The 22,957-nt window shown below is 40.9% G+C and overlaps 1 protein-coding gene across 1 annotated transcript in view; it reads right to left on the reverse strand.

Moving 5' to 3' along the window:
- Window positions 1-557: 557 nt before the first annotated feature.
- DLAT (dihydrolipoamide S-acetyltransferase) overlaps window positions 558-22,957 on the reverse strand; it is a 28,835-nt gene continuing 6,435 nt past the window's right edge. The window contains exons 5-14 of the mRNA XM_082274295.1: window positions 21,435-21,561; window positions 19,880-20,064; window positions 16,628-16,778; window positions 15,061-15,134; window positions 13,523-13,633; window positions 10,031-10,138; window positions 6,617-6,735; window positions 5,770-5,932; window positions 3,307-3,443; window positions 558-1,070 (exon numbers count right to left, since the gene is read on the reverse strand). Coding sequence (XP_082130421.1) covers window positions 941-1,070; window positions 3,307-3,443; window positions 5,770-5,932; window positions 6,617-6,735; window positions 10,031-10,138; window positions 13,523-13,633; window positions 15,061-15,134; window positions 16,628-16,778; window positions 19,880-20,064; window positions 21,435-21,561 — 1,305 coding nt within the window. The 3' untranslated portion in view covers window positions 558-940. The remainder of the gene's footprint in view (window positions 1,071-3,306; window positions 3,444-5,769; window positions 5,933-6,616; window positions 6,736-10,030; window positions 10,139-13,522; window positions 13,634-15,060; window positions 15,135-16,627; window positions 16,779-19,879; window positions 20,065-21,434; window positions 21,562-22,957) is intronic.

Below are 22,957 nucleotides of genomic sequence, written 5' to 3' on the forward strand. Positions count from 1 at the left end.
TTTATGGTTAGTAAAAATGACAAGGGGGGTGGGGGGGGGGGGATGTGATAGAACTTTTAAACCTCCAACTGTTGCTAAAATACTGTATGTATATAACTCTCCACCATTTCTTTTTTTAGTATTACCGCATTCCTACTGTCTTCATGCATGACACTAATCACTCTCTGACGTACACAAACTGCCGCTCACGTGAACAGGGCCTTAGGCCCCTTTTAGACCAAGTGGATCCATCCAAGCGGATCCGCCTGCTCAGCGGGGGATCTTGTTCAGCCTATACTCAAGTAACCTAATCCATTTGATTACATCTAATATATTGCTTTGCTACAACTTTTCTTCATTGTACCTTAAAACTACATTCGTAATGTTGGTTCCTTTTTACATAAGCTTGTGTATAAAACCCAAACCCTAATAAAAACTTTAGAACAGACTAGGAAACATGCCCAGTATGTTTGTTCACTCACTGTTGTGATAACGACAACAGCAATTAGGAGCCACTAATTCATTCTTACACGCAGCTATTTCATCACAAGTGAAATAAAAAAGGATTAAAACACCACTGGCTAAACATACATTTATTTATTCAACTGGAAAATATGCAGACATCTCTTATATATAGAAGACCTGTTCTTGCAGTAATGGACAGTCACGATTTAAAATCATTCCAGGAAACATTGACCTTTGTAAGACGTTTACAACGTTGATGACATCCACACATCACAGTTCTGTGGAGATTGATAACAGTTACTGGAGTGGAGCACTGGTTGTCTGTACAGAATGGAGGATAAAAAAAACTAGCAGAGTCACTAGATTTTTTTCCTTTTGTTCATTTAAATAATAAAAAAAAAAAGTTATTCATGTTTACTGTGAGTGTTCAGAGACAAGAGTATAAATAGTTTGTATGAGTAGAATAGTTGACTCGAGGAAAAAGGCAAACGCTCATTTATAGCAGCATTGTTGTTGGTTTTTCCAAAAACTTTTTGAACTCGGCCAACCACTGAGCACCAACTGCCCCATCTACTACGCGGTGATCGCAGCTCAGGGTGACGGACATCATATTGGCAACATCAAAACTGCAGAAAAACAAGAAAACAATTAATGAGGAGCTGAGAGCAGGCCTCATACACACAAGGGAAAAACAATAAAACATATGTTTGAATGTTGAACAAAGCTTTTTTTTTTTGCACTTTCCTATTAAAATAAACATGGTAAGCAAACTACAAGGTTGATTTCAAACTTGACTTATTTTGTTTTCTTGATTTTTACAAAGGAAGAGCATTTTACAAAGACTGTCTGAACATGTGTTCTGAACGAGTCTTGGAAATGTATAAATACTGGAGGAAAGATAATGAGAACCAACATTTCAACTTTTTTTTTTTTAAAGTTGAATTCTTTACTGCGCATAACAGCGAGTCATTCGGTAATTCAAAGGTGTAATACAAAGAACTTAGACTGTACAGATACAGGATAACAAAGCCATACAAAGTTATTCTGATATAGGTTCAAACAGTAGTAGCCTTTGAGGTATAGCGGTCTACCCTAACAGAGGACACTTCAACATTTTTTTTAAAGCAAAGCTCCACCCAAAAGGGGAAGCCCTGCATGTCTGCCCCCCACTGCCACATTTGGCACCATTTGCGTGAGAGTGCAGGTACCTAATTTGGACAGTGGTCATGGCGAACTGAGCCAGAAATTCGGCCCCCGCAGCCTTCTGGGATACTTCACATATCCCAGAAGACTGTACTCCATTCCCATGGCACAGTAGGAAACCGTCTGAAGCCCCAAAGCTTCACTGCCAGTGTCTCTTAATCAGGATGACAGCGCCAGCATCCAATAGCCGATTGAAGAATTGGTTCGGGTGAGGACATTGCTGGATCCCTGGACAGTGCCCTAATATTAAAAGTCAGAAGCTACAGTATTTGTACATTTTTTAGGGGGGAGCCTGGAGCTCTTCTTTTAGGTGATTGATGTGATCTCTTTGAGTAGAATTGTTGACCTTAGCAACCAACCAAAAAAAATTCCATTTTATTTTTCTTAAAATGAATGATAAAGCTGAATGGTTATTACATGCAATTTTTCTTTTTTTAGCAACTACTTACCATGATAGCAATAGACAAAGTGTAAAGCTAATAGAAGCAAATCACCCAGCCTTCAAAATAAAAATGCTTGTACACCAAGTGTAGCCTGAAGCTTGCAGGCCCCCAATGCAAAAGTTGATCTGGGTCCCTCCACTACCACCCCTGCTCCCACCGCGTGCCAGGATACTCCAAGTGGCTAAAGGGTTGTTTCAGAGTCTTCTTTACTTATTGATAGGGTAATTCAAAAGATTTTGGAGAAAATCTCCATGTTTTGACATGCCTTTCCAATTCTTTTAAATACCAGTACAGAAAGTTTCCAGAGGCCGTCCATCTTAGGACAGACATTACCAGCCCACCCCCTCAGTACAGACCGCCCCCCCCTCTCCACTAAGTGTAGACCACCCCTCCCTTCACTCAGTACAGAACCCTGATCCCCCGGCAGCCTATACCCTCAGTATAGACACCCCAGTGTAGACCCCCTTCTCTCATTATAAACCCCCTCTTAGGATTGACCCCCTTGATACAGACCCCTTCTTAATATTGACCCTCCTCAGTACAGCCCCACCCTTCATTGGTACATAAACACACACACCTTGGTACAGACTCCACTCCTTTTCAGCTCCACTTCCCCAGCCCTACAACTGTACAGATCTCCAGAATGAGTTTCCCTCGACTCTAAAGGCCATGTGAGACAGCGAGAAGTGGTGCTGCAGTGTGCAGACAACAGGGACTTGCAGCGCCTTGCAACACACACACTAAAAACATTGTTCAGCAGTCGCTGAATAATCAGCAGTCACCTGACACCTCCCACCACCCTGTGTAGATTGCCCCCCCTAGCAAACTTCTTTGGCCAACTTAATTGTTACACCTCTAGAAAAGAAGCAGCATAATCCTCCATAGTGGCTGTGGACAGAACTTAACAATGACACTGAATGGGGGGCCCAAGCCAATGAACGCAGAGGGGTGTGGAAGGCAAAGTGGAAGACGAGCACTGGAACAAACATTCCACCACTCAGCTGCAGGACTCAAGCCTGATCAAAGCCGGATTTTGTTGAGTTGGGGGATATACTAGTTTGACAGAAAGGCCACATGGGCCCACCTGGAGCATGGACGGGGGTCGCAATTGCGACCCCTGATGCTACGCCCATATGCTTGTTCACCAAGGCTGCTAATTTCTAATTCAACTGGTGGCATACTAAAAAATAAAAGCAGCAAAAGATTCTATTCTTACCCTTTCTCATTATCTGCTGGAATTAGTCTGTTCTCTGTTCCTCCTACAGCAAGAATACAGGCCTGAGGTGGGTTAATTATGGCAGAGAAGTTTTTGATTCCATACATTCCCAGGTTAGATACAGTAAACGTTCCACCCTGGAATATTAAAAATGATAAAGAAAACAATTTCTACATTTAAATATTAAACAATTAGGAGACTACCAAACATACTGTGGACACTGTAACCACTTTGATATAACCACCTTAACTAAATAAAAGGTCACTTTATATCAATTAGCTCCAAATATTAAGTAAAAAATTACATCCCCTGTGATGAAATCGGAAAAGACTAAACACGTTGGGGCGTGACAATACAGCATCCGGAACTAGCCGACAGGAACAGCGAGAGTCTCCGAATGAGCTTGTATACCAACGTGGAGAGGGTAAGATCTAAGGGAGATACTCAGCAGATCCTTACAGGCGATTTTATCATTTCATTTTTGTGAGTGTAATCATATAAGTCTTTTTAATAAATGTGATGATTTAAACAATATTACACTAGTGGAAGCTATTCCTTATTCAAATGTCCATACTTAACACACTGGGGAAGAGGATATAGAGAGTGAGAAGACCGCACACCAATCATCTGGGTGATCGGGATTAACCTGTTAAGTGACTCCAGCCTTGTCCATGAGAGTGGAAAGGCATTGATTTCTGGTGAGTGGTCAATCTATCAGGAGTGTGATCACACAGTGGTGGTGACGTGTGAGGTATCCCTGTAATTGCACATTGGATTACCTTGGTCTCTTCCAGAGGTTGTGTTCTATACGCATCTTGAAAGTTTGCTTAATTGCCTATGTTTTAAAGGACTATACCTATACTTATACCTACATCATACCATTTTATTTATGGTGTTATTTATTTTTCTTTTTGTAAAGATATTTTATTGCGCTACTGATTTCTTTGACGTGTAACCTTGAATAATTAGGTGCATGCTGGATTTCAATTTTTATTTTCAATAAATCACAACACTTACTACAATAGGCTCTTGCATCCACTGTACAGAAGAGTTCAGACTGGCAGAGACAGCACAAAGATTGAATCAGTGCTTATGTGCCAACAGTGGACATACTGACAGAAGGGAATATCAGAGTGACAAAGAGCTAAACTTATCAGTCTTCTGCTTCACCTTTCACTGCCCAGTCACAAAGGGGTAGGAGAAGAAAAGCAGCGCCTCCTCAGTGTAGAGTAAAAGGTTATTTATTACATAAAAACAATGTAGTAACTCACACAGAGGAAATAGTTGATCAGCAAATGGTGATGGTTTATCTGCAACACTGTAGGGATGTTAGGGAAGTACACTGTGGCGGCCGTGGTCCTGGCTGTGCCGGTGGAGTCCGACACTTCCTGTGTTTCTGGCAGCGTTCAGTATCCAGGCTTACATCCAATAGTGCAGGGGGGGGTTCTCACGTTCGGAGCATGCGTGCTCTTCCTCGCGTTCCTCCGCATGCTCCGAACGCGAGCACCCCCCTGCTACTATTGGATGTAAGCCTGGATACTGAACGCTACCAGAAACACAGGAAGTGTCGGACTCCACCAGCACAGCCAGGACCACGGCCTCCACAGTTTACTTCCCTAACATCCCTACAGTGTTGCAGATAAACCATCACCATTTGCTGATCAACTATTTCCTCTGTGTGAGTTACTACATTGTTTTTATGTAATAAATAACCTTTTAATCTACACTGAGGTGGTGCTGCTTTTCTTCTCCTACCCCTTTTTGTCTGTTGCAGAGTCCCTCTAGCTCTGTATGAAGCCTGCAGCCACCTCCACCATCCATCTCCACTAAACGCAGGGATTGAACTATCCTGCATACCTCCTAAAAAGACTACCTACAGCCACAGTTGAAACTTTTTTCATAAGATCAAATGTACTTGACTCTTTTCACTGGCGCAGGTCGAACGTTGTGTATATGTAACTGCCCAGTCACAGGCTGAGGAAGGACAAGAGCTCTAATTGTTACTTAACTGCAGCAGAGAAATTTCAGGTATCCAGCCCTGCCAGAAAGGGTTGTGTTAGCTATGTTTAAGGCTGAGTAAATCTTAGAAAGGGATGGACAGAAACACGAATCCTCTGGCTAAAGAGTTAAAACAGCTCTTGTATATGCATTTAATTTGTGCACTTGGCCGTTCGCCTATAAAATCTATAGCATTTCCTAAAGTACCAATTATACTCCCTGTATACACTTTTTTCCATCATCTGTCATCTACTGAGTTTTTTGACTATTGTATTCTACATTATAAAGCACTTCTGCTATTTTGAGCAGCTTTGTAATTTATATTTGCAGATTTTCCAAACCAAACTCCAGTTTCCTGGTGTTTCATCTGGAAGACAAATTTACATATACAAAATGTATATTGAAAAAAAAAGAAGAGCAGCAAATTAACTTGGTTACATGAAGCTAATTAGAAAGGGAACATACCTGGAATTCATGTGGCTTTAGCTTGCCTTCTCTTGCACGAACAGCCAAAGACCCCACATCTTTGCTGATGGCTGCCAGACCCTTTATATGAGCATTAAAGACTATGGGTGTTATCAGTCCAGCAGGGGTGCTCACTGCCACACTCACATCTACCACATGATTTCTGTAAAGATACAAGCATTATAGCTTTAAATACCTACCCAAAAACGTGACTACAAATATTCTTCTAGAATTACAGAATGTAAGCTGGGGATTTGCATATGCCCGGGCTGCCCAATTCTTATGTACAACTCAGTGCTACCCAGCCTGTATTCTCTGGGATTAAATATACATAACCCAAGCATAAACTGTAATGGACAAAAATGTGTACAACCGGTTAATATAAGCCTTTGTCAAGACTGCTTTTGGAATATTAAAAAGGACCATCAACAATACCATCTTGGAGAAGTGAGTGGGTCATCCATACGTTTAAACACATTGGTATTGATTAAGTAAAAGAGAAGATCATGTTCACTTTGCAAAGGGAATTTTTGCTTAGCTTAGTGAATAAGGTGAAGCTGTGTGGACTGTAATCATCCAATCATGTGTGAGCAAAAATTCAGTTTTTTATTTTTATTTTCCTTTCACAACATTGGGTATTCGCCTCATTCACTAAGCAAACTAAAAATGTAACTTTCAAAAGTGAACATGCTCCACTCATTTAGTAAGTCAACCAAAACCTCAAATCCTCCTGTAGAGGTGGAGACCTACCCAAGTACTCGCTGTAGCGCTTAGAACTCCAATTGTACCAAAATACTACTAAATGTGCTAAATAAAACATACAATAAAAGCTGCTATGTATACTCACTGTCGAATAACTGTATCCAGCCAGGAGGAGTTTGCTTCGGGTACTTTCAGACAAGATAAGGCAGAAGCCTTAATGATGAAATCGTTTACAGACAGCTTGATGTTTTCAGATTTTGTAACCTAGAAAGTGAAGACCTACATAATCAATAAACACTGTAACGTAAAGCACATTACATTTGTAGGGAGTGAATTAATTTATCAATACCATTTCCGGCCTTTTTTAAAAGCCACTTACTGTACATGTAATTTTTTAGGCCTGGTGCATAACCTATCCTATGTGTAGTTCAAAAAGAACACCAGAAAACACTTACCAAATATAAGCTATTTCAAATAAAAAGCAGATCTGTTAGGGTAGGTAGGTACTGAAAAAGGTTCTTATCCGCGCTTGTTGACCCAATGCACAGTAAAGCACATGATAAAACACTTAACTTCCAAAGAAGCTGAGCTGTGGCAACACATGTTTCTATTCAGACAGGTTCCTTTAACACTAGCCACATAATCTTTTGATACTCATGTAAAACTACAATAATTTTCTGTGAAAAAACAAAAACATTTTTAATTACCTGTAAAATCCTTTTCTCGGAGTACAGTACAGGTCTTCAAATCATAACAGATGGATTATGACAAACTAAAATGGCATTTTAGTCAAAAGACTATAACTAAAACGAAATCGAAATTTGACGTCAAAATTAGCACTGGATTGGACACTGGCAAAGCCACTTAAACCTTTAACACTCACTCATATAACCCCTCCCACCATGCAAGCCTAATTTTCAGCACGCAAGGTTAGGATACAGTCACAGAGCGGAGGGTCCTGTGTCCTCTACTGTACCACAGAAAATGATTTTACAAGTACGTTAAAAAAAAAAAACACCAACAAACTTTCTTGTGTTTTTACAGTACAGGACGCAGGTCGTCAAATCATATTAGATAGAACATCCCTAAGCAGTAAAATTAAGGGAAGGTAACATGGCAACCAACAACCTGCCAACAGACTCCCAAAAAAAAACAAAAACCCAAAACTGCCTGTTATATATTGTGGCTAAATCCAGCATTAGCTGGTAGACCACGTAACAGCCATACATATCTGGGCAACAGAAGTCTGACATTAAAACACCCAAGATGCGCCAACAGATCTAGTAGAAGGCACCTTAACTGGGAAAAGAAGCTCCTTACTCTTCACGGTATAGGCACGAGAAACAATCTGGCAAATCCACTTGGAAATAGTGGACTGCGAGGTTTAAAGTCCCTTCTTAGGGCCCTTGGGCAAGTTAAAAAGGGAATCCAATTTTTGGTTGAAGACAATATTTGTGTGGTACACCTGCACAGCCTGCTGCCTCCTTTGGACCTTAGGAGAAGGGGAAGGCAAAACACTATAATTTAGGTTGAGTCCAGATACCACTTTTGGAAAAAAGGCAGCATTCAGTCACACCACCTGTGCCATCTGACAAGGGCTCCTGACAAGACAGAGTAACCAGGGGCAGGGGGGGGAGGGGGGGGGGGGACACAATCCAGTTGGAAAAGATTCCATGAAGTCACCAGAGTGTCCACAGCAAATGTTTGTAAATCTCTTGTTCCAGACACAAATCTGTCCAATTTCTTGTTAAATCTGGACACCAGAAGGTCTATGTTCAGAATTTCCCACCCACAGGTGTCAACTCCTGCCGACTTAGAAAGTCCATCTGCCAATTTTCCATTCCTGGAATGTGCAAGCTGAATATGGCTGGGAAGTTAATCTCTGCCCAAGCCAAGATGACATCTGCCAGAAGGTTTGCTGTGTCTCCCAGCACAGTCTCAAGAGCATGGAGGAGATTCCAGGAGACAGGCTGTTACTCGAGGAAAGCTGGACAGGGCCAAATATGGTCCTAAAACCCATCAGCAGGATCAGTATCTGCCTCTTTTGTGCAAGGAGGAACAGGATGAGCACTGTCAGAGCCCTACAGAATCACCTCCAGCAGGCCACTGATGTTAATGTCTCTGAACAATCAGAAATAGACTTCATGAGGGTGGCCTGAGGGCCCGACGTTCTTTAGTGGGCACTGTGCTCACTGCCCGGCACCCTGGAGCTAGATTGGCATTTGTCATTGAACACCAGAATTGGCAGGTCCGCCACTGGCGCCCTGTGCTTTTCACGCATGAAAGCAGGTTCACCCTGAGCACATGTGACAGTCGTGAAAGGGTCTGCCTGTAACATCGTTCAGCATGACTGGTTTGGTTGTGGGTCAGTGATGGTCTGGGGAGGCATATCCATAGAGGGACGCACAGCCCTCTACAGGCTAGACAATGGCCCCCTGACTGCCGATAGGTATTGGGATGAAATCGTTGGACCCATTGTCAGACCCTACACTGGTGCAGTGGGTCCTGGTTTTCTCCTGGTGCATGACAATGCCCGGCCTCATGTAGCGAGAGTATGCAGCCAGTTATTGGAGGATGAAGGAATTGATACCATTGAATGGCCCCCACGCTCGTCTGACCTAAACTCAATAGAACACCTCTGGGATATTATTTGTCGGTCCATCTGATGCTGCCAGGTTGCATCTCAGTCTGTTCAGGAGCTCAGTAATGTCGTGGCGCAGATCTGGGGGGAAATATCCCAGGACATCATCCGTCATCTCATTAGGAGCATACCCCGATGTTGTCAGGCATGAATACAAGCATGTGGGGGCCATACACAACTAGGTAATACCATTTTGAGTTGCTGCAATGACATTTCAGAAAAATGGACTAGCTGCATCATTTTTTTACTTTGGTTTTTGGGGTATCTTTGAATTCAGCCCTCTGTAGTTTGATCATTTCCATCAAACGATATGGCATCCTTTAGTCCCTAACATATTACCCAGTCCATATCAGTATAGATATCCAGCATATTTTCCCCCATTGAGATCTGATGTATTTTCAAAGTGTTCCTTTAATTTTTTTGAGCAGTGTAGTAAGGTTATAGAAGAGTAATCTCACGAAGAAACAGTAAAAGTTTTCAAAGACTTAATAATTCTCGAAATTGTTTTCAGAGCATGAGGCATTAGGACTGTTTGGTTGCTGAGATAAGAGGGTAGGAAGTGAAATGTTTCTGGTACAATTTTTTTTATTGAGGTATATTGATAGTTACAACCACAAAATTCCCATGCAGGGGATATAAAGAAATGTCGTTTCAAAGGTTAAGAATTTCTTGAGGGAGAGCAATTGTAAATCCTTCAGAGTTTTGAAGGTTTTCAAACTTTCAAAGATTGGCTCAGTTTGCGTGCAAACATTGAGGGTTAATATTTTAATGAAATGTGTAACTGGCAATTTCAGCCTTGCTTTTAACTAGAAGGGAGTTCTGAAAGTCATTTACAAAAGGTAAATGTTAGGAATGTTTTTGAGAATGTTAGCTAGAATGTTTTTAAGTAATCTCTCACACAGCAAATAATGTTCTTACCTCATTTAGCTCCTTTCGCAAATGTAGAATTTCTCCCATGTTAACATCGATTGAGAGATAATAGTGAGGTATAGTCTGTTTGGACTGCATAAGTCGCTGAGCAATCACCTAGAAACAGCAGCATTTCAGAAAGTCTGTCACATGATATGTTCTGTAAAGCACTTTTATCCTCCGTTTACAATATTTTACACCAACAGAATAAACGTAAGATCGACAGTCATCCGAATATCGCTCAATACCGAATCCCTAATCCATGAATATTTATGCTGAACTTGGCTAAATATACAGTAGAAGTACATACACTATAGAAACCGGACAAGGAATAATAATTTTGCCTGGAGTTTAGCTTTAAAAGGGTTGTTTTCATATAAAAATAATTAACTTAGCAGAATTTATATAAGTTTTAATTGGCAGCATCTTCTAGTTATTAACTTGGGATGCTGACCACAATCTTTTCTATGACAATGTGATGTCTGGTCAATGAGGGAGCAATGTACATATTTTGGAGATACTGTAGATCAGTGTTTCTCAACCTTTTTTCAGTCAAGGCATCCTTTAAAATTATGGACAATCTCGGAGCACCCCATTCTAAAATGTAAAAACGATTCTGATAGTTTTACATAATGCAGCAACATCAATACTCGTAGGACACCCAATGTTAGAGGGGATTTATTCTTCCAAAGCAAATACATTTTTGCAAACTGGTACGGACTAGTATTCCAATATTTCTCTTCTCCCTCATTTTTTCTCCTTCACTTAGCTAATGAGACCCCAAAGCTGATGGAGAGAGGCAAGGGATGGTCAAACAAGGATGATATGCAGGCAACGGACATCCTCCTTATTAACCGATGATGTCATTGGTCATTCGGAAGTTGGCAGCTAGTAGGCGGTAATAGTGTACAATGAAAACCTGTGACTTTGTGTAACTAAAAGGCAGGTTTCATCCACCTGCTGGCTTGTATAGAATTTTGGGGCAAGTTTTAGGCATTTTGCCAAGGCACCCCTAAAGAAACCTCAAGGCACCCTGGTTGAAAAAAGCTGCTGTAGATCACAGAGGTGATAATGCAAATATACTGCTTGTCTCAATACTGGAAGGTGCATTTAGTCTATGTGTGCACCTACTTAGGCTTTAAAAAATATATTACAGTATATTAAAAAATATATTACAGTATATTTAGGATTTTGGCTAAAGGTGGTCCTAGGACACATGCCCCTGGTTCTTGCTTCTGTAACTGTGCCCATATTGCTTTATTGCTTGCCAGAAATTGTCCCAATAAACACCACCTCCACCCTGCTGTGTATCTTTGGGCTGGTGTACGAATCTTGTGAGGGAAGAATAGAAAATGATTAGGAGTGCCCAATGCTGACACCAGATTCACCTCATTTACACAGAAGGGATGCAAAATACATGAATCTGCATGGCAAAGACAGCCGGTTGCAGTACTGCCCACCACTCCAATAAACAGGAAAGTAAAAAGGCTGCGGCTCACAATTGAGACGGTGACTGGCTGGCTCATCTAGAAGGTCTCTGCTGGCTGTGGAGATGGAGACAAGCCGGACTCCTGAAAACAGCCAGAATTAACGAGGGGGCCTGTCAGTGTAATATGGGTGTGGGGGACTGACAAGTCAGGGGTTTTCTATGGTTGGCTGTAAAAATATAGAGGCAATACTGCGGACTCGTCTGTTGCCTGCCTGTCTTTGGGCGCCCTCTTGAATAAAATATTCCTGAACTGAAGAAAAAAAAAAAAATGTGCTTATTCTAAACGACTGTTTTTTGTACTAAGCAATGTATCGTTCTTAGAGGAACACCGCTGCAAAACCAGAGAAAGACTGGAGCAAGACACTAAGATTACCAGAAAGGTTAGATCAGGGTGCCACAATTTCTCTTCCGTCCTCCTGTCCCTTAAAAATTGTTTCCAGCTTCAGATATTTGGGAATAATACAGCAATCCATTTCCATATACTTTAAGACTAATTTAGACCATCTTATTGGTAAACTAAAGGGCACTCCAAAGGTCTGGGCTAATCTTTCCCGACCTTATTAGGTAGAATAAATATTTTTAAAGTTATTTTCCTGTCACGCTTCCTCTGTGTATTAAGTAACTCTCCAGTGTATATTCCCAAGAAATTGATTCTATCCTTACATCATTTATTTGGGGAGGTAGAGCTGCTAGAATAGAGATACGCTACAGCTGCCTGTGTTGGAAGGGGCCTTGCTGTTCCCAGCCTCCAAACCTACTATATAGCCTCTTAGTTGGCTCATGCCCATTGGTGTTTTTACCCGGAAGCTAATAATGTGGCTACGGCTTTGGAGGCAGCTATTCTTACCTTATATGAATCCCGCCAAAATGTAATTAAATCAGTAGTCCACTATGGGCAAGGAGAGCACTGGTATTTTGTCCATGACGCTGCGGGTTTTTCAAATCTCAAATTATACCCCTCTAATACTCGCGCGGAGTATTCCCCTAATGCTCCCCTATGGCACAATCCCTGTCTGAGAGAATTTTTTCCCCGGACAGATGGAGTATTTTGGTTCAGACATGGAGTGAAACGAACTCCCATCTATTTTTATCAGGTACATTTTTTACTTTGCTGATTTTCACCAGGACTTTAATCTCCCATCCACAGCATATTTTCGATATTTGCCCCCCTCCCCCACTAGAACACTCCAATCAGCGCACCATTTTGGGTTCAGCCGGCTTCTGTACACATGGCAGAATGTCGGCCAGTTTCTATAGAACCAGCCGATGCCGGCCGACATTCAGCCCAAGTTGTACTAGGCTTTAACCTCACTGAATCCAGATGGCGTTCAGATATTCCGGAACTCATAAGAGGAGATTTGGCAGGAAATTCTTCCTCTACAGGTCCCCGTGGTTATCTCCTCTAAGGATACAGTTATTCAGACCAAATTTATATATCAGTCATACTACACTCCGTCTTCTCTTTTGCTTGAATAGGCTATCTTCCGTGGTCTGCTCTAGATGCTCCACTGCAGATGGCACGTTTTATCGTATGGTCTGGAAACATCCACCTATCACAGCGTTATGGTCTGAAGTCACTACTACTTTCATTATCTCGCTCACTCAACTACCTAATATCTGTAATCCTTTAGGGTGCCTATTTAGAAATATTGCTGAGGATTCTCTCCCCAGCTTATTCTGCGCTTAGTTTTGTTCTATGCAAAGAAATCTATAGCAAATTAACTGGAAATTCCAGGCTCCCCCTACTGTCACTTCTTGGCTCAATCTCATTAATCAAGCTCTCCCACTATACAAACTGACATATCAAGTCAGGGGTTGCCCCAAAAAAATGTCATAATATTTGGTACCCATCTTTGATGATGGACATTGTTTTTACTATGTTTTCATAACTGAGCAATTGTTTGCTATATTTCCATTTCTTTGTCTTGTAACTTTAAACCTTAAATACAATAAAGTTAACTTAAAAAGAAAAAAAGAAAAATTAACAGAACAAGGTGTGTATGAATTCTTACCTTCCTAATATTGCTAATGGGAATATCTGTAAAGGTTCCAGTTGGAACAGCTGCTACAGCTGCAGAGGGCTGTGCAGGTGTGAGGGATGGAGGAGCAGCAGCTGCAGGAGCCTAAGAATGCAAAGAGGAAAAAAAAAAAGGGAATAAATGGAAAGACTATTTAGATTCAGAAAGCACTCACGTTTTTTTTTATTTCAATCTTAAAAGCAAGTCAATATTCAAAGTCAAGTGATGCATTTTCACATGAATATTCGTTATATAATACAATAAATCCATTTCACAGAATATATATGCAGTTACTGTATTATTGGCTTTATGAGTCCTGCACTGTGACTGTTCTGTGGTGTCATCTGGATTCACTTAGGCCACTTAGGTTAAATGGTGAGAATCTCGGCCAGTTCAGCAGGAACCGGCTGAGATACGTACCGTTAATGGGCAGGCTGAATGTACCAAAGTTTATAGTTCTATCAACTTGGGTACAACCAGCCTACAGGATTCTCTTGCGATTATTACTAGCGGCTGCTATAGCCACTACGGATAATCACCGTCTTCTCCCAGCGAGGGCAGCTTGCATCCCCCCCCCCCCCCCCCACACACACACCGGAAAAAGACAGTGGCCCAGCAAGAGCGATTCCTGCATCAACACTATATGTGTTTCTTTCCTGCAACCCGTGACAGATTTCCCATATTTGTTGACACATAGCCAAGCGTAAAGCAGAATTCTCTTATGCATAGCCAAAACTTTGCAACATGCAGATCCTCTGATTACCTAAAGGATAAAAAAGAGGGGTACTCTGAGTAATCTAGGGTGATTTTTGGGCCAGAGCACCACAAGCCTTTCTATGACAAATACTTGTAGGAGTAAACTCAGCAACAGCTGCCACATTTACTGGACTGCACAGTTATTCCAGACCGGGCTGAACACATTTATTTTCATCTCCAAGCATCTACTGCACAGCCCAGAATTCAATGGCAGTTCAAATTGGATGATTTTCACAGAGATTTTGGTTAATATCCATCTTAGGTAATTCTCAATGCCTTATCTGCTAGCGTCAAAGTGAACAAAGTAATAACATTCCCCAAGAATAAATTATACCAGTCAATCAGAATATCATTCATGTCTATATAACAAACTCATTAAGGCCCCTTTTACACAGGCTGTCCGATCAGGTCCGCTGTTAGTTCTTCAGGTGGACCTGATCATACCCCACATTGTCCTCTATGTAGCTGCAGATGTCAGTGGACATGTCTGTTGACACCCGCCGCCATCTGATCCGATCCTGTTCGCCAAAAACAGACGAATGGTGGTCCTAGTTTCCATCCACCCGGCGATTCAGATGGAAACAAGCATTGCTCCATAGAGAAGAGCGGGACTGTGTCTTAGTCTGCTCTGCATAGCGGAGGGGACACGGACCTTTCATCTGCCTGCTCAGTGGGGATTAGTGGAGAGATCCCCTGCTGAGCAAGCGGATTCCGCTTATTGAAGTCACCCATGTGAAAAGGGCCATAGAGTAGTGGAAGGTAAAGAGCATACTCACACTTACAGGAACAACCTTAGGAGGCACAAAGGATTCAATATCTTTTTTTGTAATCCTACCATCTGGTCCAGTACCTGAAACAACGCCCCCCAGAAAAATACTGCGTAAGAATTAAATTCAGAAAATAAATATAAGATGATAAATAGCTTCTTGCCTGCTTCACAAGCTAAAGAATGCTTAAGGCCTTTGCTCTTAGGGAATACAGGAAACATGTTAATTGATTACAAGCTGACCTGGATGTATTGGTTGATTAGCTACATAGCAAATAACTGTTCAAAAGAATCAGATGACCATACACCAGTTATGTCTGAACCCTGTCCTTCATCCATAAAAGCAACACACAAGAGAAACTAAACCCTACTGCATTTCACACACAGACGATTAAGTACTTCTGTGCTTGAAATGCATCAACAGTCTCCACACATCTCATGTATTGCTTTTATGAATAAATAAAAAAGGGGTTTGGAAATAGCTGGTGTGTGGGTCTTTCAATTCTTTTGAATAGTAGTTGTAAACAAATGAGATGGACAGGCGCCTTGCTTACAGCAGGCAAGCATGGGTCATCCTGGAGCGATATATTGTTTTCTTTGTGGCAAATAAGGTTTAATATTGACAAATGTAAAGTTATGTACCTGGGGTTAAAACATGCACATATCATATAAACTACAATCTAGGGAAATAAAACTGGGAATTAATGATGAATAATTTGAGAGTCCTGGTAGATACTAGACTTAACATATAATACCAATCTGCAGCTTCTATACAAACCTGCAGCTTCTAAGGAGGAGGAGGAGGAGAACAACTACCTTAATAAACGGTAACAGAAGACCTCAACTGTGAAGTATTATTAAAATGAATTTATTCATTCAATTCAGTGGAAAGATGTTCATTTTACATCAATGCAAAATACACCAGGGCTCAACTGGAAAATGACTAAGAGAGCAAGAAAGGATTAGGTTGTCAGATTTTATTGATAGCCAAGGGTCAGTTAGATAGATTCACCTGCTGACATTTTACCAGACAGTGGAAATCTCCAACAGCAACACAGACAGAACTAAAAATAAATTTCTTTGAATAGTAGAGTACATGAAGGCTAGAACCTCTGTCAGATTGCAATTTCCTTTGTTGTTGCTCTTGAAGTCTCACTCACTTCCTCTCCAGTAACCTGTCAGCAGGACAGAAAGTAAGGGGTAATCTCATAAAGGTGTCCATTTATGAATGGGAGATAAGCAACTGTGCAGCAGTGCATGTAGCTGCAATGGGGAGCGAAGATTCGGTTCTCTGCTCCCCATCGCAACACAAGCTCCAGTAAAGTCAATACAAACTGCCAGTTTATTAGGGTGCAATGTAAGAATCCGACTGGCCCTTTATGTAAATTGAAAATAAATAGATAGCAATATGAAAAAAAGAAGAGAAAATTCCTCTGCCTCCTCTGTCACTGTTGGGCAGCCCTAATAAAAGTTAGAGCAGGCTATATATGCAAATATTTGAGTGTATACATACACTCACACTATAATAGAAAAATGTAAAAATGTGGCGGCACAACCTGTAGCATGCTGTAATATACCTTTTACTTGTTTTACGTCTATTCCTCTTTCTGATGCCAGCTTTTTGGCCAAAGGACTCACAAATACCCTCCCTTTGGGTGCAGAGCTTACTGTAGGTGGTGCAGATGGAACAGCTGCAGTTACTGGTGTGGCTGGCGGAAGACCTGCAGCCTGTAAATATGACAATTCAGAGGTAAATGCAAACACATGCATGTAAAAAATGAAATTGTATTATATACACATATACATACACAAAGCCCCCTTCCTTCGAAAACAAAAAATGAACAATGCACAGCCACCAGAGAGACAGGGATACAATCTTTAAAGATCAGTAAAAAATGATGCAAGCTGAAATTGCTAACCTCTCCTGTGGAGAATAAACATTACTGGCTGTCATGTTAATGCTCTGGCTTCAATTATTTTGGAGTTTCTGACTGGGAACAGGTGAAGTAAAGACCAAGTTAGTAGCCTTACAAACTCGAACGAAAGAAGCTTGATGCTGAATTGCCCAGGAAGCACTGACTCCCCTAGTGGAATAGGCCTTAACTGGGAAAGGAGGAGAACATTGCTCTTAATTCCAAAGGCCTGAGAAATAGATGAATACCCAATAAGGAAAGACCACCCAGCTAAAAGAAGCATCAGCACAAGCCAGAAGTGGCAGTCTTTTGTAATGGACTCAACCACCCAAACCTTGAGTTCTTTGGTGGACTTTTTGTGAAATCCAAGGAAGTGCCTAGGGACACTGCATTTGTCTTTCCCTTCCTCCACTGCATGCCTGAGTTCTCCAAATCTTTTCCTTAATGTCCTAATTGTGCGGCCTACATAAAAGTAGTCCACCAAAGAACTTAAGGTTTGGGTGGTTGAGTCCATTACTAAAGACCTCCCTTGCGCAGAGCGTATTAAATGTCTCTGTACGAGGGAGACCTAGGATATATACTTTAGACACTATGGCCCCAGGTGGCCTCAATGAGGACCTGGAAATCCACTCCATTTTATGATTAGCATACCAATTATAGTTCTTTTATGCAGGGAAACATATTACCCTTTTGTTATTTACACCATTCTGATCTTTATCACATAATAACCATATGAAATTATATCCTGGCTTCTTGATAATTTAGTCCTTCCTTTGCCTTTTTTGAGTAGATAGATAGACACACACACACATCAAAAAACCACTTCCATGCCATACGTACCATATTCTCCTGAAACTACATTTTGTTCTTATTCTTTTTTGGCTTTTTAGAACTTTTGTATATATACTTGCTAAAAATCATCTATTTATTTTTATTTCTATCAACAGGACCTTATAGTCTTTTTATCTTTATACAAACCGTCATTTGAGTATTTACATATACAATATGTGCCCAAAAGCTTATGTTGTATTGTATTTAGTATGCCATTGAATACTGTATATCTAGCAGCCATATAGTATATACTTTATTGTATACTGGTTTTGCCTTCTGTGCGTTATGGGACTAGCGGAGCCGGCGTGCTATTGGCCGCTGGCACTGCTGTCCCTTTATAACCAACACCAAGATGGCCATTCGCTAGGCCTGACGAAGAAGCACGCATGCTCCGAACACACGTTGTTGCCACACACCTCATGTCTTCCTCCCACCTTGGCTGTCTGCTCGCCCATCTTCCTTGGAGCGCCTGGATTCCACCAGCGTGGCTGGGAACAGAGGACCGCTTGCATCTCAGCCATCTATCTGCACAGGACTACTGCAGTGTGGCTTATTTCACATGCCTACAACTTCTTTTATCTTGTGAGTCTGATTACCTTTATTAAACCTGGTGCATATTATACTTCACCTCTGCTTTTTCTCCTCTATAGCTTCCTACAGAAATGCTTTTCACTCTGACAGCCGGCTGCCTCCCGCTCTGTGTCTGCTCTTGGATCCAAGTATTGCCATATGTTTATAGGGAATTTAGGACCTTTTAATTTTTAAATACCCATCAGCTATTGGTCACTTGCTCCTATAATTCTTTCCATCCCAAGCACTTTACAAATCCATAGTTTATTTATGAATGTGCCCTGTGATGTACAAATAAATATTATTTTTGGGATTAAATTATCAAAAGATATACCCAAATCAATGCAGTATCGTCATAAGGACTGTAGCAGGGGTCTGCTCCCTTTGGACCCAACATTGCTCTAAAGTTACAGAGGCACTGGTTGTGATTAATTTTTTTATTCCCCAAGGAGTACCACCTCTTTAGGCCCAGAAACCTATTGAAATGAATGTGCCCAAGAAACAGGAGGCACTAAAATTAGCAGTAGCCCTAGGAAGATGGACACTAGCAGACCTCTGTAGTAATTTAAAAATAGTTCCCTGAGAAAGTAAGGGAAAGAACACAAAAAAACTCACAACTGCCTGAATGACTTTACAATCATTACTAAAACCCTGGAAGAGGGCTGCCACATCAATATGGAAGAAATCTATGATTATATCCTCCAACAACCAGGTGGCAGTTAAGCTTAAACAAATCTGAGCTCTCTATGCTTTTGAAGAAGGATAGAGCCTGCAAGTGAGTTTTCCACTTTTCTTTTGTTCCTATAGTCAATCCTCTAGGGCAGTGGTCCTCAACTCCGGTCTTCGGGGCCCACTAACAGGCCAGATTTTAAGTATTACCTTGGGGAGATGCAGACTAGAATACTGCAATCACTGAGCAGCAAATCACCTGTGATGTAATTTAGTTATCTTGCAAACCTGGCCTGTTAGTGGGCCCCGAGGACCGGAGTTGAGGACCACTGCTGTAGGTTTATACTCAGATCTGCTGTATTCCCTAATGAACATTTACATTTTTTTTATTTTTTTTTTTTTTATATAATGTTAGATGGCTTTGGCTTTCAGTGCTTAAGTACTACTGTAAACTGTGCAACACATCTTGATGTTCTACATATAATCCTTTGTCTTTTTAAACCCCTGTTAAAACTATATGTAAGCTCAAGAACATAAATGCAGTGCAGTATATGAGTGTTGTCACCCTAGGACAGGAAGTGTAAAAACTGGAAGAATCACCGGGTAAAAATATGGAAGAAAAAAAAAAAAAAAAAAAAAACGGAACCACATGCACCCACCAAAATAAGAACTGGTAAGGCACAATCCTTTTTTTTCCCTTGGCTTTAGGTATGCTATTTTAATAAAAAAATATTTAATGTCAAAAAAGTAGGAGGGCGGCAGTTTGCATTCTGTAAAACTATGAACAGTTAAAAAAAGTTTAACATGACAACATAGGTTTAAAATATCTGCTTTATGATTATGTACCGGAGTGGAGGGAGCAGGCTGAGGCCTAATGTCTATGGCTCCAGCTATCTCTTTGTAATCTGCAAAGCTTCCAACATCTGACTCTTTCTCCACTATGATACAGAGAGGTGTTCCAAGTGGTACGTCCCGTGTGCCTTCCGGTACCATGATTTTTGCCAAATATCCTTCTTCTTGCACCTCGAAACCTTGGTGAAACAAATCAAAATGTATTCATTGTAACAGTGAACAGACACCAGTTCATAAAATATTATAATTCTGTAGGAGAGTGTACTAAATTTTGCCTGCATATCTTTGGTGATAAAAAATAAATACATTTCCTATACACCTGGGTGCCCCTCAATCAAGGTGTACTCCAAATACACTGCTTGATGACTTCTGGAACACTTCACAGCATTACTACGTTTTTTTTCAACAGAATTTAACTACTAAAAAAGGTGACAACAGGTACATGATGCAGTCAAACTTCATCCACTATATTGGCTGTTGGGTGTCTGCATTGTAATATGAAATGCTCATTATCTTAGTAGAAGAGTATGGTAGATATGTATATGTACTGCATTCAGGTTCACTTTAAAAAAGGACCATTAGGAGATAAATACTTACAATACCACAAAGAAACATTGCATATGCATTGCACCACCACTATTACAATGTACCAAATTTAAAAACTGATTTGACAAAGGGGCAGGGCCCAAAAAGTGCATATGCCCACCCACTATTTGCTGCGGTTGGTCTGCAGCAGGTAGAGACGGAGGGCGCTCACTTAGACACCCACAGTGGCATGGTCTATGGCGGCTCGCTTTGCTTTCATTCAGCTCAATGATCATTGGCCACCCACGGCTTACTGCTGATCTAATATGGTTTACCTCGTCCTGGGAGCAGTTGGCCTCAAACCCCAGAGCAAGTTTGGATATTTTTTGTTCAATAAACAGTGTTTACTTTTTACTGATACAGCACGATGGCTATTGTGTTTTTTGAATGCACCAAAACTAACTGAACCTTTTGATACAGAACAAAATTTTATGTGAGCAGATTCCATCCTAACGGAATTAAAACTATTAAAACCAAGGGTTCTTACATGTACCTTGGGTTGATGACTTAAAATGTATGTTACCCCAAAAAACGTACTGGTTTTTAAATGCAGCCCGTTGTCTTTTTGTTTCTTCATTAGCTGTGAAATACCTGATGCTTCTGACAGTCCCCTTCTCTTCTACTCTCACCACAACTTCTTGGCAGGTTAAGAAATACTTTAAAACAACCTTTTAAATGACCCCTCTATATAAAACCCTTAGGTGGACCTCTAAGTTTTATATGTTCTCTAATCGTCTTTCCAACTTCCTGGGTACAGCACGGCAGCTTGGTGGTTAGCCAGGATGGCTTGCTGTACTGAGGTTCTGACACAGTATTATCAAGCATCCCAACAAGTGAGGACTAGGACACTGAAATATTTAGCATTAATTGCATTGATACATTAAACCGCAAATAATAATGTAGCACTCTGTACATTTCAAACAGCACTCTGTAGAATTACATTTCATAATAGATGCGTTTTTACCTATAGTGGCTTTATCAGTTTCAATCTCTGCCAGCAGATCACCTTCACTGAGCTTCTCTCCAACCTTCTTCTCCCATTTCTGTACTGTTCCCATTGTCATTGTCGGTGATAGTGCAGGTAATACGATCTACAGATGTGGAATAAAACAGATCCAGTCTTAGTCAGATTTGTAAAGAACGTCTTCTGTAGTTCTGGGATCCTGGGTTCAATACCCTATGTGCATGAAGTTTTTATATGTTTGTATAAATTCATTTAATGGCCAATATGGCTCAAAACAAGCCATAATGTGTGCATCTGTACAGCTATGTTAGAAAAACTAACCTACAACTGGACAAATGGCAAAACAAGCAAATTAATACATATGTTTTCTATTTCACCTGTCAAAGATTTGAAATAAATCAATTCTGTTCAGTCAATCTGGTGCTCTGCAAACACCTACAACCCCCCCTTCTTTCCACACAGGAGGAGCAAGGAATAAGGTAAGTACTAATTATTCCTATCCCTTTAGACCAGGGGTCTCCAAACTACAGCCCTCCAACTGTTGCGGAACTACACTTCCCATGATGCATTGTAAAACTCTGACATTCACAGACATGACTAGGCATGATGGGAATTGTAGTTCCTAAACAACTGGAGGGCCATAGTTTGGAGACCCCTGCCCTAGACAAAAAAGTATCAATCCCTTGCAGTGCAAGGGAGGGAGTGCAATGGAAGGGTAAATATTACATATTACAGTAACTTGGAGTTTAGCTTTAAGATGCATTGAGGTCCTGCATTGCACCTAGCACTCACTAAAAAAAAAAAAACACATAAACCTGGCTTATTACTTCACAAAAAAATATCTTAAGGATACTTATTTTACCTTGTTCTTTTCTTCAAAAAAGAAATATGTACACAACTCAAAAAAAAAATTAAAGGAAAACTTTTTAATCAGAGTATAGCTTTAAGTCAAATAAACTCCCGGGATATTGATCTGGTCAGTTAGGTAGCAGAGGGGGTTGTTAATCAGTTTCAGCTGCTTTGGTGTTAAAAAAAATTAACAACAGGTGCACTAGATAGGCAACAATGAAACGACCTCCAAAACAGGAATGGTTTTACAGGTGACGGCCACTAACAATTTTTTCCCTAATAATCTTTTCCAACTGTTTTTCACTAGTTTTGCATTTGACTAGGGTCAGTGTCACTACTGCTAACATGAGGTGATACCTGGAACCTAGAGGTTGCACAGGCATTCCAACTTTTCCAGGGTGGCGAATCAATACGTGCCATTGCCAGAAGGTTTGCTGAGTCTCCCAGCACAGTCTCAAGAGTATAGCGGAGATTCCAGGAGACAGGCAGTTTACTCTAGGAGAGCTGGACAGGGCCAAAGAAGGCTCTTAACCCATCAGAAGGACCAGTATCTGCTCCCTTGTGCAAGGAGGAACAGGATGAGCACCGCCAGTGCCCTATGAAATGACCTCCAGCAGGCCACTGGTGTGAATGTCTGAACAAACAATCAGAAACAGACTTCATAGGGGTGGCCT

This window comes from Pelophylax lessonae, assembly GCF_965119305.1.
Source record: "Pelophylax lessonae genome assembly, chromosome: 12".
Classification (NCBI taxonomy): domain Eukaryota; kingdom Metazoa; phylum Chordata; class Amphibia; order Anura; family Ranidae; genus Pelophylax; species Pelophylax lessonae.